This window comes from Xiphophorus couchianus, chromosome 21, assembly GCF_001444195.1.
Source record: "Xiphophorus couchianus chromosome 21, X_couchianus-1.0, whole genome shotgun sequence".
In the NCBI taxonomy this organism is placed as follows: Eukaryota; Metazoa; Chordata; class Actinopteri; order Cyprinodontiformes; family Poeciliidae; genus Xiphophorus; species Xiphophorus couchianus.
The window spans coordinates 15,774,430-15,787,367 of record NC_040248.1 but is presented as its reverse complement, the minus strand read 5'-3'; the positions used below and the strand labels follow the sequence as shown (position 1 = coordinate 15,787,367).

Genomic DNA, 12,938 nt, shown 5'->3' with positions numbered 1-12,938 from the left:
CAACACATAAATCTGTGTATCTGAATTAGTGTAAGTCTGAGTTATTTTTTCCCCATTTTTTCCAGTTAATTCAGATAAGGTTAAATCTTTATACATACTGCCTAAAACAAGCTACGCCTGAGTTTTTCATGTCTGAATCGGACTATATACCAATGAAAGTTTCAATCATTCCTCACTAGTTCCACGAAAAGTCAAACTTTATTCAAATCAGCAAGAATATGATATTATTAAAAGTTCCCTCACAGGTACAAAAACCCAATTTAAGGTTTTTTGTGACTTTGTATCCTGCAGGATAGAAAATGTCTATTGAACAACAGTTTCGCTATGCACGTTAACAGTAGCCCGGGAAGGTTATTGGGGTGCCGGAGTATTATAACTTATGATGGCAAATTTGTTGGCTCCGGGACCAGCCTCTGCAGCCGCCAATAAACAGTGAGCCAACTTTGCAATTTTCCGAGCACAGCACCTGCTGGATGCTAATCACCCAGCATTTGTGTGTGTGCTTTATATATTGAATTACTGGCTTCCACGGGCAATAGATGTTTTGATGCATGCAAAGTCTCCAAAGTACAATTACTGCAGGGTTGAGCTTTTTCCCCCTTAGTCATTCAGGTAATCCTGTCTTACAAGGCAGTATTTCTCAAGGACAAAAAGGCCTGTAATTGTTTGCTAATATACTGAACACTGTAATCACACATGATATAGTGAGCTAATATTATAGTTCTTCTATGTCAATAACTGCCAATACAATGAAGTTTTCAGAGTCGTTTAAATCTTATCTGAGCAGTTTCAACTACACTATGGAACATGAAACTATGTAGCTTAGCCTGTCTTTGCCATCACTGTTACAAAAAAAACCCCTTATTTAAAATAAATAAACAAATTATGCTTAGCCTGGCGCAGCGCCTAGTAGAGCCCACCAGGATCTAAACCCTGCATATCCAAGTAAAGAAAAATGCTATTACTTTCAGCTGTAACTAAAAGTTGTAAGACAAGCTGACTTGCCCCAACTATTTAGTCATACAGCAGTTACTTTAATAAGGTCATTCCGTTTTCTGCCTTGCTTTTGAAAACAAATGTTGGAGTTCAGAAAGGTGGTCAAATCAGTGAGCTGCTCAGTGACTTCCATATTTGTCTCTTTCATTGAGAAAGAAACGGGAGCGCCAGCCAGCACATCTAATTTGCTCTTTGTTGGGGTTTCTGGTTGTTCAGGAGCCAAGCCCTGGTGACTCATCATCACTTAGGAGGGGAGATGCCAGACATAGAAGTGGTGTTTGTCAGCGAGAGTGAAAATTACTATCCGCAGGGCCCTTCACCAGCATATTTTATTTACAAACATCTTGTCTTGCTAGGTGACTGTTTTCCAGTTAAGTTGCTAGCTACGAGTGGCTGGGTATTTGATTTGCAGACAAACCATATTGTCCAACACTCGGTGTAATGTGTGTGCATGTGTCTGTATAGTGCGTATGTGTGTATTTAAAGAGTGTGTATATGTAAGTTTTTGGAAAAGTGATCCCACTCAGTTGCACATCCCTTGGATTGCAAGTCCATTATGCCTATTTCTAATAATTATACAGTATCTTCTGTTATAGTTTAATTGTACTTTGTCGTAGTTGGGGAAGTGATGCTTCACTACCTCATGTGGGCTTGACGAAGACCCACATGTTATGTGCGTTTCGTTTTTCCCCTACACACTAATCACTAGAGAGAATCATGTCTTGAAATCAGTTTTCTGACGAGTATCACTTGCCCAGATACAGTACATAAAACTGTGATAAGTGGGGCATCACATTTTAACAAGTCTACCAGGACCTCTGTTTGTAAAGCAACATATTGAAAGTGACAAGTCTAGCTGTTTGCATAGCAGATTAATTAATGTGTTAGTTTCTTTTATGAACTCATTATTTATAGCTTGGTCTTTTATTTATTTTTATTTTTTTAAGAGTTGTGTTTTAGAGTTCCTGGAGTTACGATAGAAAATAAATATTAGATTTTAACTTATTGTAAACATATTTGTTTTTGTTATTAGCAATGCCGGTGCCAGACCAGCCAGCAGAACAGGAGAAGGGGGCGATGGTTGCCCCTGTGATGCCTGCCTCCAACGGCGACAGACCTGAGACGGAGACCACCTCATCCATCCTCGCATCTGTCAAAGAACAGGTAATAACCCATTCAAGTATATATCAAATATATGTGTGCTGAAGTAGTTTCAGGTCTTGTTAATGTTTAATTTTTCATGGATTGGGGACATTTTTTTTTTTTTCTTTTTCTTTTTCTTGCCCTTGGTCATCTTCTCTCACCTCACAGCTTGTGAACAGCTTGCTAGGAGACGGGGCTAAAGGCTGTCAATGTTATTCAGAGAAACAGGCGGTGTGCAGGAAACCAGGGATTGATTGGTGCCAAGGGACTGGAAATGTAATTGAAGGAAATGTTGGAGATTACGGGGTGAGAGCTGTATTTAGTATAGACATAATTCAAAGGGCTATTTAAATCAAGGCAGTTGCTTTACAGCAGGTGTTGGAAGGTGACTGTATAGCAGGAATAAAAAAAAAAAAAAAGACAAGCTTTTTGCAGGAATAGTAGAGGTAACTTTTAGGATTCATGTCATGCCTTGTTGAGTTGCAATAAAATGCAGAGAGAGTAAATTATGTTTTGCAGCTCCAGTTTTCTGCTGTTCTTACTTTGTTGGGTCAATATGATGGAAGAAGACAGCATTTTGATATAGATTGTAATGAGACAGATGAGAATTTTCAGAGGAGAGATCTAATCTAATTTAATCCTGGGATTGTAAATCCTTACCTGAAAGGAATATAACTTAACTTGGCATGAAAGTTACGAAGTGTAGAATCTGCCTACTTTATGTTGCAGTTCACATGGGGAACAATGTTTGCTTTTATTCAACCTGTCTTTACAGTTATGACCTCAAAGTGCACTGGTAGGTTAACTGATTTAGTCCAGATAACATCCTTAGTCTTCAGAAAACAGACATTTTTGGGAAACTACCATTGCAAAATGTCATTGACTGAAACTGTAATGCTTGCTCTTCTTGGCCAAATAAATAGCCACGTTAAGCGGATTAGGATTTCATGCATGACAGTGTAAATAGTGTTCAGATAATGGTTCAGAACAAAATGCTGCTTCCTAGAAAAGAAAGACTGAGATTTAGCCAGCCATAGATTCAACCGTGTATCACATAAAATTAGCTTCTGATCAAAAAAACTTGTCTTTTTTAGCATCAGACAGACAATGTGAATGTGTTTGCAATGCTAACTGCTGTGTCATGGTTGCTTGTATATGTTCATGTGGCATATTTTTACTAGAGTGCTGCTGCACTGCAGCACCACTTGCCTGTACAGTCTTTTTCTTTTACCTTGTGGAGTGGCCAAAACTCCTGTTCAACCCAAAATCATTTATACCCCTGACAAAGTTTACAAAACTAGATTACTCAGAAAAATACTGTTCCACGTTACATATACTTATTGTGTGCAACATAATCATATAATACTGTTATTAAATGATGTTGCTCTAATCATTTGATGGTTTTTCCCAGCACTGTTCAAATGGAGGGGGCTCTATGTTGCTCATCTGTCATTCTGTAACCAAGATGCCAGATATTTGCTCATTCAGATTTAACTGTACTGCTATGAAATCTAACCCAGTCATAAGTAAAAAAAGAAAGTACAGCCCATTTTATACATTATTGTAAAATAATTTTTTTTAATTTTCTTTTTTACCATTACTTTGCAGTTTATGCCAAAACAAGATTTTCACAAACTTACATTTGAGCTATGTCTTGAAATTATATGGTAATATTTCATCTTACCCAGTTAGTTGACGAGGTCATTTCAAAGATATTTTGTCTTCTTTGCACAGTCATAGTTTGTGAAAATTATGCTATGTGCGATTGAGAAAATAAACCACCAATCTCTGAAATCAACACAAGCAGTTGCTCCAAAATGATGGGAACCATAATAAAATGTCTGCTAAATGTCCTAAATAAAATCATATGCTGTTTGTGACGAACCTAATTTTCCACAAACCTTTCCATCTGGCTTCATCTTCATCTTAGTGGAGTCTATGTTGTGTGGATTTGTGTAGGTATGCATGTGCAAGTTCTTGCTGCTGTTTCAGAAGGATGATGTAAATGGGTGATAAAAGATTATTTTTTTCTATAGAGCTCACAGAATCTCTAACACTGACTGCCTGGGAGTGCATGCCTGTTTGTATTGCTCCAGTAACCCAGCAGTCTTACTCCCACCATGGCACATCATCATGCCTGGCCGGCACCTCTCTCTGTCGTGTCTCTTTTCGTGTGCACACATCTGAGCAATATATGCATGTCTTAGAATTCATGGACATCCTCAATTTGTACATGTCTTTGTGTTTACATCAATTTAAATTTATGTTTAACGGTTAAGAAAAAGAATGTGGTATGTTCTTGTTGACATAGTACATGTCTAAGGCTGTCAAAGTACCTCTAGAATTAGAAATAAATTGCAAAATAGAAGCTAAATATAAAAACATAAATCGGTAAAGCAAAGTTTTTCAGAAAATACAATGACCGGTATTTTTTTTTTCTGTAGTTGGGAATAAATAATTTCTGTTCCAAATTACCTTTAATTCACAGCTTTTAAGACATAAAAATATGTACGTCATGTCCTGGGTTGTTTTTGTGGTTTGATTATTCTGTGTTCCTTAGTTTCTTTCTTTGATTAGATCAGTCTCCTTTCTGATTTACTTTAGTTCAGTCCTTCTTGGTCTTTCTAGATGCATTTGTTTCTTGTCTCTAGTTGTTCCTTGTTACTCGAGTTTTATTATGTTCCTTATTTCTACTCATTTTTTAGTGCTAGATTTATTTCTTAGTCTCCTGTGTACTTTGGGTCCACCAACAAACACATTGTGACAACCTAAGCTATACAAAATGAATTAAAAACTAAACAACAATATTTTCACAAACTGTTCACCACTAGTACCCATCAATATTTTTGGTGCAACACTGTAAAGTTTGTCTCTGGGTCTGGTACAGGAAGTGGAAGACAAATCCCTGTAAAGACTAAGATACACATGCAGTAGTGGAGGCCCTGCTGACAGCAACATTTCTTTCTATTCTGCTGCAGGTAAACTTAAAATATTAATTGAACCCCTGGCATCCCTCAATCAAAGTACAAAGAAGGCTGTGTTTGCCCATAGAAATGGAATTTGCAGCTTCTAAGAATTCTACAGCAAGCCTGCAGCATGTCGAGTGTAGTTAAATGTATATATATGCTGTTGTGGTGCAAATTGAAGGCTACTTTATCTCAGTTAGGGACTTTGGTAAATTAGGATTTGCTTCACTTTACAATGTGCTTAACTGGCATATCTGATAATATCTGATTATTTCATAACTTTATCACATAATCCTTCAAACTGTTTTGCCTAGCCTTGCAAATATCTGGTTAAGCATAATTTTGTTTTTTCTCAAATAAGATTTAATCGTTGATTATCTTCAACCAGCTTGGATAAGATGTTATGATGTGCCGTCTTGTAATAGCAGTTCTGTGCATCAGATGGATAACACTGATTTGGATTTTTCATCCTTTCGTGCGATGGGTATACTTCTTTGGGAGCTGGTTTTTGGGTTGTTCCTTGCAAACAAATGGGTTGTTTTCCTGCAATCAACTCTACCGAGTTAATTAATATATGACATAATTAGATCTGAAAACATACATTGACAATTAAGATGACAAATAGTAGTTATTCTGTCTCTTCACAAAGCAATGTTATGCTGAAATAGAACACCCCCATTATTGCCTTGACACCCACATGGCAGGGGAATTATTTTTCTTAAATACTGATATTATGTGTAAATTTGATGTCAAAATGGGTATTTTGATGCACATATTTTCTGACTCCTTTCTTTTATTGACATTACACCATGTCCCTACCACTTTCTCTGACCTTTAGTGTCTCAGTTTGAGTTCGTCCACCTGGCCAGATTTACAATCAGTTTGCAGTGTGAGTGCATGGCACTGGAGTGTAGCATCACCATCGCAGTCATTTGAAATTGTGATACTCCACGCAGTGATTGTGACGACGACTGCAATCTGATGTTATGTACAACTCTAAATATGAATGACACTAATGTGATCTGATGGAAAAAGAGAAAGCATAATATACTCCTTATGATCTCTTTCACGAGCTAAACAATTTTTGCTAGCTCTGTAGAATCAGACACCAGGGGAAATCTGGAACCTAATATTCAGATTCTTTTTAAACTCTCTTGTATTATGACCACCAATAAAATGAGCAATACTTGTTATCTCTTCACCTCAACTCTTGACCTTAAGTCAGAATTCTTTGGCAGAAAATGTACATTTTGTTGTCAAAATAGATGCATTAGAAGCTTGAAAAACAGATATAGAGGAATTTTGACAGGGGCCAAGTTTGTGATGGCCAGACATCTTCCCCGTCTGCAGGGCCAGTATCCATAAAAAGGAAGGAACAGTGAGAAAAAGCTGAGTCGTGTAGTCCAACAGAAGAGTCTCTGATGTGGATGCTACAGTGACAAATACCTAAGCATTGTGCTGACCACATAACATCCTGATTGACAAAGTAATATTTGGTGATGGCATTGCTTTCCCGTACTAAGATGAGGCACTTATTGCATGTGCATTGTCCAATACATATTGATTAAAAAGCATGCTGTATTTTTTTTATGTTTTGGAATCGAATATCTATAAAATCTGGTCACTTAATCAGAAAAAGGTGTGCTCCACATTTGCTGAAGAACATCAGAAGGTTTTCTCCCCTTCTTTATTCTTTTTCTTTTTATTAAGATTATTTAAGAGCTCTATTACTGCACCAAGTAAAGCCTTTTGAGTTTTTCTAAAGGTTTTGCACAGTCTTGCATCATATCATAAATTGCCTGAGGAGAGCTCCAGTAAAACTAATTTAGCTAGTGCTGTTGGGCTCTCAAATCTATCGGTTTTCTGGATGTTTTCATTTATTCTGATTGTAGGTCCTCCTTTACGTCTGGAACAAGGTCTTGCAATGTAACCTTGTATATGACAAAGTTTTGTTTTCATATTTGGTCTTAATTTAACACTGAGATACAATAATTAGCTTCCTAGTCAGATTGATGGTATTTTTCTGTTTGAAAATGTCAGGTAATTTTTCCGGAGATAGCTATTCAGACAGGCATGCTTTGCATTCTTCATCTTATATTTTGTGTTCACGTTTTTTAATGTTTTTATAGTTAACTTTTTTGTGTTTTGGTATTAAGTACCAGTAGAAAGCCATTGAATATGCCCATGTATAAAATGAAAAATAAGTAATAAAGGCAGAATTGGATAGAACGTTTTTTCTTTTTTTTTTTGTGTGGTTGTATTCTGGAAGTCTTACACGAATGTTGAATTGAAATATGAATTTGCATTCCTACAATTTCTATTTTTATAGTTGTATTTTTTGTAGTCAATATTCTGTTGGAGATTATTTGTATTGTTAGTACTGTATATAACCAGTAGTTGCTTTCTTAAACAATGTCATTGGTTTCACACTTTATGAAGGGTATGTTTTGAGAAAACAAAATATGATTTGGTAAGGTTATTTTTTTTTTAGGAAGCAACTTGTAGCCTAGATCAAATTATAGAATATGAGGTGGTTGCTTTTGAATCATTATTATTTTCCTTGTGAAGTTAATTTAGAAAAAAACCCAAACACTTGTTCTTCATGTTATTATTGATTTTCAAATTGGACTTTATAAAATGTAAGTATTCATATGCTTGAGTTTTCAAGGACTGCAGATGGAAGCAATTAGTGTGCTTGAAAGAAGCAGCGTTTTCTCAGAGCTGACTGATAATGTTTTCTGCCCTTAAGAATGCTGTTTATTATCCAGAGTGGACTCCACTGGATGTTACAGTGTTGGTAAAAACTTAAAAAATGCCCTCACAGAACTTGAATACTGCTGATGCTGATTATTAAATGTGCCAAATAACAACATGTTAACTCTTTTTCAAGACATTGTTTTGAAAGGAATGTTATGAAATGACACAAGTTCATAACTTAAACAGTCTCTCTCTGATAAAAAGAGATTTTGTATTTCAGTAAAACAACCTATATAAATAAAGGTTAAATAAAAAAGTAATTACTTTCTCTAAAATTAACATTTCTTTGACATTACTGTGTTTTAACACACATGCTAAATGTCTCTGGTGTTATAAATGACCTGTTTTAAGGTCAAATTGAAAGAAGAAAAATGACTCCAACTAAAGAATATGTTCAAAATATGAATATTTGTTGAATTATTGAAGTAGTTTCAACAATAGAAAGTGTAGGCCTGTCACAACAATAGCATGTAAAGCTTGCATTTCGCTTGCTAAATCATATTTTTTGTTCTCTTTGAACTTCCAGCTTATGATTTTAGTTTGAAACTATGTCTACTCCTTTGATAATGTTTTGTCCTTTGTGTCCTACAGTATTTATCAAGCTAACATTGCAAGTGTGGGACTGAACCATTTTAGCTGGTGGGCAGATGTGCAGTTTCTGTATATATGAGACTGATTGATTGCACAAGTTCAGTATGTGTGCAGTATATGCTCATGTGTGCTTTCAGTATAACTATGTATGCCCTTGTGTTTGCTTGGTTTGCTCTGAATGGATGAGTAAAATGATCTAAATCATGTGGATAAACTTGGCTAAAAACTAAAGGAAGTGTTGATTGTTTGCTACACAGGAAATCGGTTCAGTTCTAAAAGAAAGTAGATTCAGCAGGAACATAGGAAAACACAAACCTTTTTTTTTTTCAGAGGAAAAAGTTATAATAACTAAATCTAAACCGATGTCCAGTTTTTCAGCAGTTACCTAGTCAGTTAAATGTTCATTGCAAAACAAGATTGTGTGTGATATACAGTTTTTCAGTCTGTGCTTGTAGTCTTTAATGATTCACTCAAATGCCAGGTGCGATTTTAACATTTGAGACACATCCTTGATGGTGACTTATGGCTTTTAGATGATGCTAAAAGCTTCCAAGGTGATTTCTAATGATTTTGTGCAGGTTTGAGTAGGAGGTATGTCACAGTACCAGGATTGCCTTATTCATTGAAAAAGCATTTGTGGGAAACCGGGGCACAAAAAGGATGGTGTTAAGTTGCTTTCATTGTGGCTGTGAAGTAATATGGCTGGGGAAAAATTATTCACCCAAAGGCTGTTTTGCTCTTTGGCACAGTTATTGCATGAGTTGGTGTGTGTGTCTCCCAGATGTTCTGCACTTTCTCATTTAGTCAACCTCACACAGCCGGCAACCCGACTTTACTGTCACGATCGTCATAGCTACCAGCTTGTAGGCGGTATCCTTTGCGACTTTTTGTCTTGTAAAGAGATAACAAGACTTATTCTAGACTTGTTAAAACAAATAAATAGCTCTGAGAAAAAAAAACATGGATGGGAGCAAGTCACAAAGAGAAAAGATGTTTTTGTAGAAATGCCCAGAGGAGTATAATTAAAAAAAGAGGTTTTACAGTAAAGATAGGACATTGGAAACAGTTGTTGAACTTGTAACAAGGCACAAGAAACTCCTGGTAGACTAGAAAGCCAGTTTAATTTATTAACATGAGAGAAACCTTATTAATTTACCAATACTATGGTATTTTGGTTTCTTCGTTCATAAAGATGCATATTTATGACATATTGTTTATTAGCTCAATATGTTTGTTGTCGGGTAGAAATCTTTGACCTTGTCATTTACATGTTTTCTTAACTCCAAATTAAATGTCTTTGTAAATAAAACTTAAACTGCTGGGCAGTTGTTTGTTTTTTGTGATGTCGCTTTCCTACCTAAGATTATCTTTACTTTTAAGTGCTGTTTGTTGCATACAAGTTTTCGAAACAAATTTTTGTTTCTTTTTAAAATAGCCATGTCAAGAAAGAAATAAGGAAATAAATATCCTAACTTTAGTAATATAAATTTCCTGATATTCTGTGAAGCTGAAAGTGTTTACTTAAGTATACATAGTACTGTTTGACTCTTAGATTCAGAAAAAAGTAATGAATGATTCTGGTCTCATATTGCAACTAATGTATGGCTCAAAATAAAAGCCTAATTGAAAACAAGAATAATTCTGTATTCGGTCAAATTCGGTTAAAATTTACAAAATGTGCATTAACAGTTGATCTCATGTCGTCAGCCTTTATTTATTATATTTGTTTTATGCTTCTTGCACAAACATTTTGAACATACATGAGGGAAATTATAGAATATCTGGAATATTTCTTTCCCACAATTTTAGATTTTATCACTTGCATTAGATGCAAGGTGTACCATGATATCATATTTGACATAAACATGATTTTCATCATTTATGTCCCTTGCACTGTTTATAATAGCTTTTTATAAAGACTTATTGTGCTGCCATTCTTGACATGTAGAATAGCTTTTTTTTCCTAGACAAATGATATATGGTTTTGCACATACTTTATGCAACATTAGATCTCCATATGCTGTTCTTGGAATTTCTGTTCAGTTACCTCCACAGTCACACTGAGTATAATATGTCACCACACAACATTGCACAACCCAGCAGGATAGCTCAGCTAATAGCCTTGCAGGCACTCTAGCCTTTTCCCTTCCACATTCTAAATAGATAAATTATGATCACACTCCTCTGCAGTTCTCTGGCTGCTAGGGCTGACATATACACTGTTAAGACACTGGCTAATGAGGAATTGCCACTGAATTCAACTTGAAAATAAGGCAAGTCACTCAGTCTCTTTCTCTGTCCCATTCTTTTAGTCCTTCTTTTTTTCCTCTGGTCCTGTACTGTTGAACTTATCATCCATCCATTTTATTGCTTCTCTCATTGCATTGTGTGTGTGTGAAGAATAAATTAGTTTTTGGACTTGTAAATTAATCAAACACTGACACACACACACACTTGGCAGCCATCTGAAATATTCACAGTATATTTTGTGTGTGTGTTGCTGTTATTTAAAACAAAGTAGCATGTTTTGTTTCTCCAGATTATTTTAGACAATGTTTGGTATTGGGCGTGGCAGTTGGTTCGAATCCCAGACGTTGACCTTTGCCACATGTCTTCTCTCCTAACCCACCGTCCCGTCATTCTACTGTGGAATGAAGGCCACTAGTGCCAAAAAGTCCTTTAAAAAATATAATGTTGTATTACTTTGTACTTGAAGTAGAATCATTGCCCATGGATTAAAGGCAGGACAATATACAGTATTTGAACGGTAATATTTAATATAGCTTTGTAAAATAGCGATGAAGCTTTCCCCAACCAGAATTACTCTAAGAATGGATGTATCAACTTGAATGCCCAGAGGACCACCATCATTGTATTTTCCATACCTCTATGCTATATGAGCACTTATTAGTTTTCTGGTCTCTGCTGTTCTATTAAAATAAGTAGTGAGATTTCTGTAAAGTGATGGAACAAAGAAACACATTCCTTTGACCAAGTCTGACAGCCATAGTGAATCAAGCAATATAAGGAGCACATGGGAGGTGTAGACCTTTGTGATCGAAAGGCTTCAAGAGGATCAAGTGTCCTGCAACTTTCAGATGTGTCCCTAGTCCAGCACACCTGAGTCAGATGGCTGAAATGCCTCCCCAGTATGTAGTCAAGTTCTCCAGAGTCCTGTGAATGACCTCCTTATTTTATTCAGGCTTGTTGAAGCAGAGACGCATCTAGAAGTTGCAGGACACTGGCTCCTGAGGCCTGGGGTCGAAGACAGGTCAACCGAAAACTAGTCAGACCCCATGGCAACTCTTGCTCATCACCGTAAAGAAAATAATAAAACATTTCTCCGAGTGCAGCTATTCACCAGGACTGCTGCTGAATAGATTTGAATGTACCAGATGCTTGTATGCACTGCCTACAATAACGTATTTATCTAAATAAAGCTTACACACTTCACAAATTAACACTTGCAAGTGTATCTTGTCTGGTGCAGTAGAGCCCAGCTTCTGTTGCTCTTGTGGGGAGCAACTGTATGTGAAATGGATTAGTTACTCCTCTTACCCAGTCTTCTGTACCTACCTATATTTCTGAATATGAGTCACTTACTAAATATTTCCAGAATAATGCATGCCATTCAGGGGTTTATACATCCATGATTGGTGCTATTTTCCCTTTTCATATTGAGTTCTTGTTGCATGAGACAGTACTTAGCAATACATGTTTATACTTGTCCTTTCATAAACTTCATTGATAGCAAGAAGAGGGAGGTGAATGTTATGAAAGGTAGCCTTTAAGTTCCCTCCGTCTTTTCTGTGAACGATCAGCTTTTCTTTACAAGTCGTGTCATCATCCAGGAATTCTCTTAACCAAGGACTTGAATAATTTAGAGACAGAAGAGGATGAAACATCATTTTCTGTATTTTTGTCTTTTCTTCCCTACCAATTTGGAGTCGAAATGTCATATTGTCAGTGGGATATGCCCATGGTAGCAGCTCTACCCAGTCTGGCCTAAATATAACTGTCACAAGAGATGTTCTAAAAATGTACTTTTCTGTCTGTCTCTCTGCACTCTCTCCTTTATTTTTATCAGTCCTCTGATTATTTTACTTTTTTATTTTCATATTTTATTGCTTTTCTGCTTTCCTTTTTTGATTAATTTTCTTTGCCAATTTCTTTGTATCTTTCCTCCCGTCAATGTCCTTTCTTATTATCTTGTTTTCCATCTCTTATTCACTCCCCGGCCTCTAACCATAATTATTTGATTTCTCGTCCTACCAGTGTCTTCTTTAACCTCTGTACCTTGTCAGTCTCTCATTTCTACCTCCCACTCAGATGTTCTTCCCATTGCTGTTCTCCATCTGTATTATGTCTCTGTGGTACCACTGCTTCGGGGGCAGACAAAAACTTGCCTGTCATCTGTCACTTTTGTTGAATTTTTTATTTAACTTCTCTTCATCACTTTTTCTTCTGTCTTACTTGTCTGACTTA

At 36.2% G+C, this 12,938-nt stretch overlaps 1 protein-coding gene across 6 annotated transcripts in view; it reads left to right on the top strand.

The window, feature by feature from the left end:
• The window catches only part of ctnnd2a (catenin (cadherin-associated protein), delta 2a), a 218,493-nt gene that overhangs the window by 30,775 nt on the left and 174,780 nt on the right, over positions 1-12,938 (top strand). For all 6 annotated transcript variants that reach the window (XM_028005386.1, XM_028005383.1, XM_028005385.1 and 3 more), the window contains exon 2: positions 2,030-2,160. In XM_028005386.1, the coding sequence (XP_027861187.1) occupies positions 2,030-2,160 (131 nt within the window). The remainder of the gene's footprint in view (positions 1-2,029; positions 2,161-12,938) is intronic.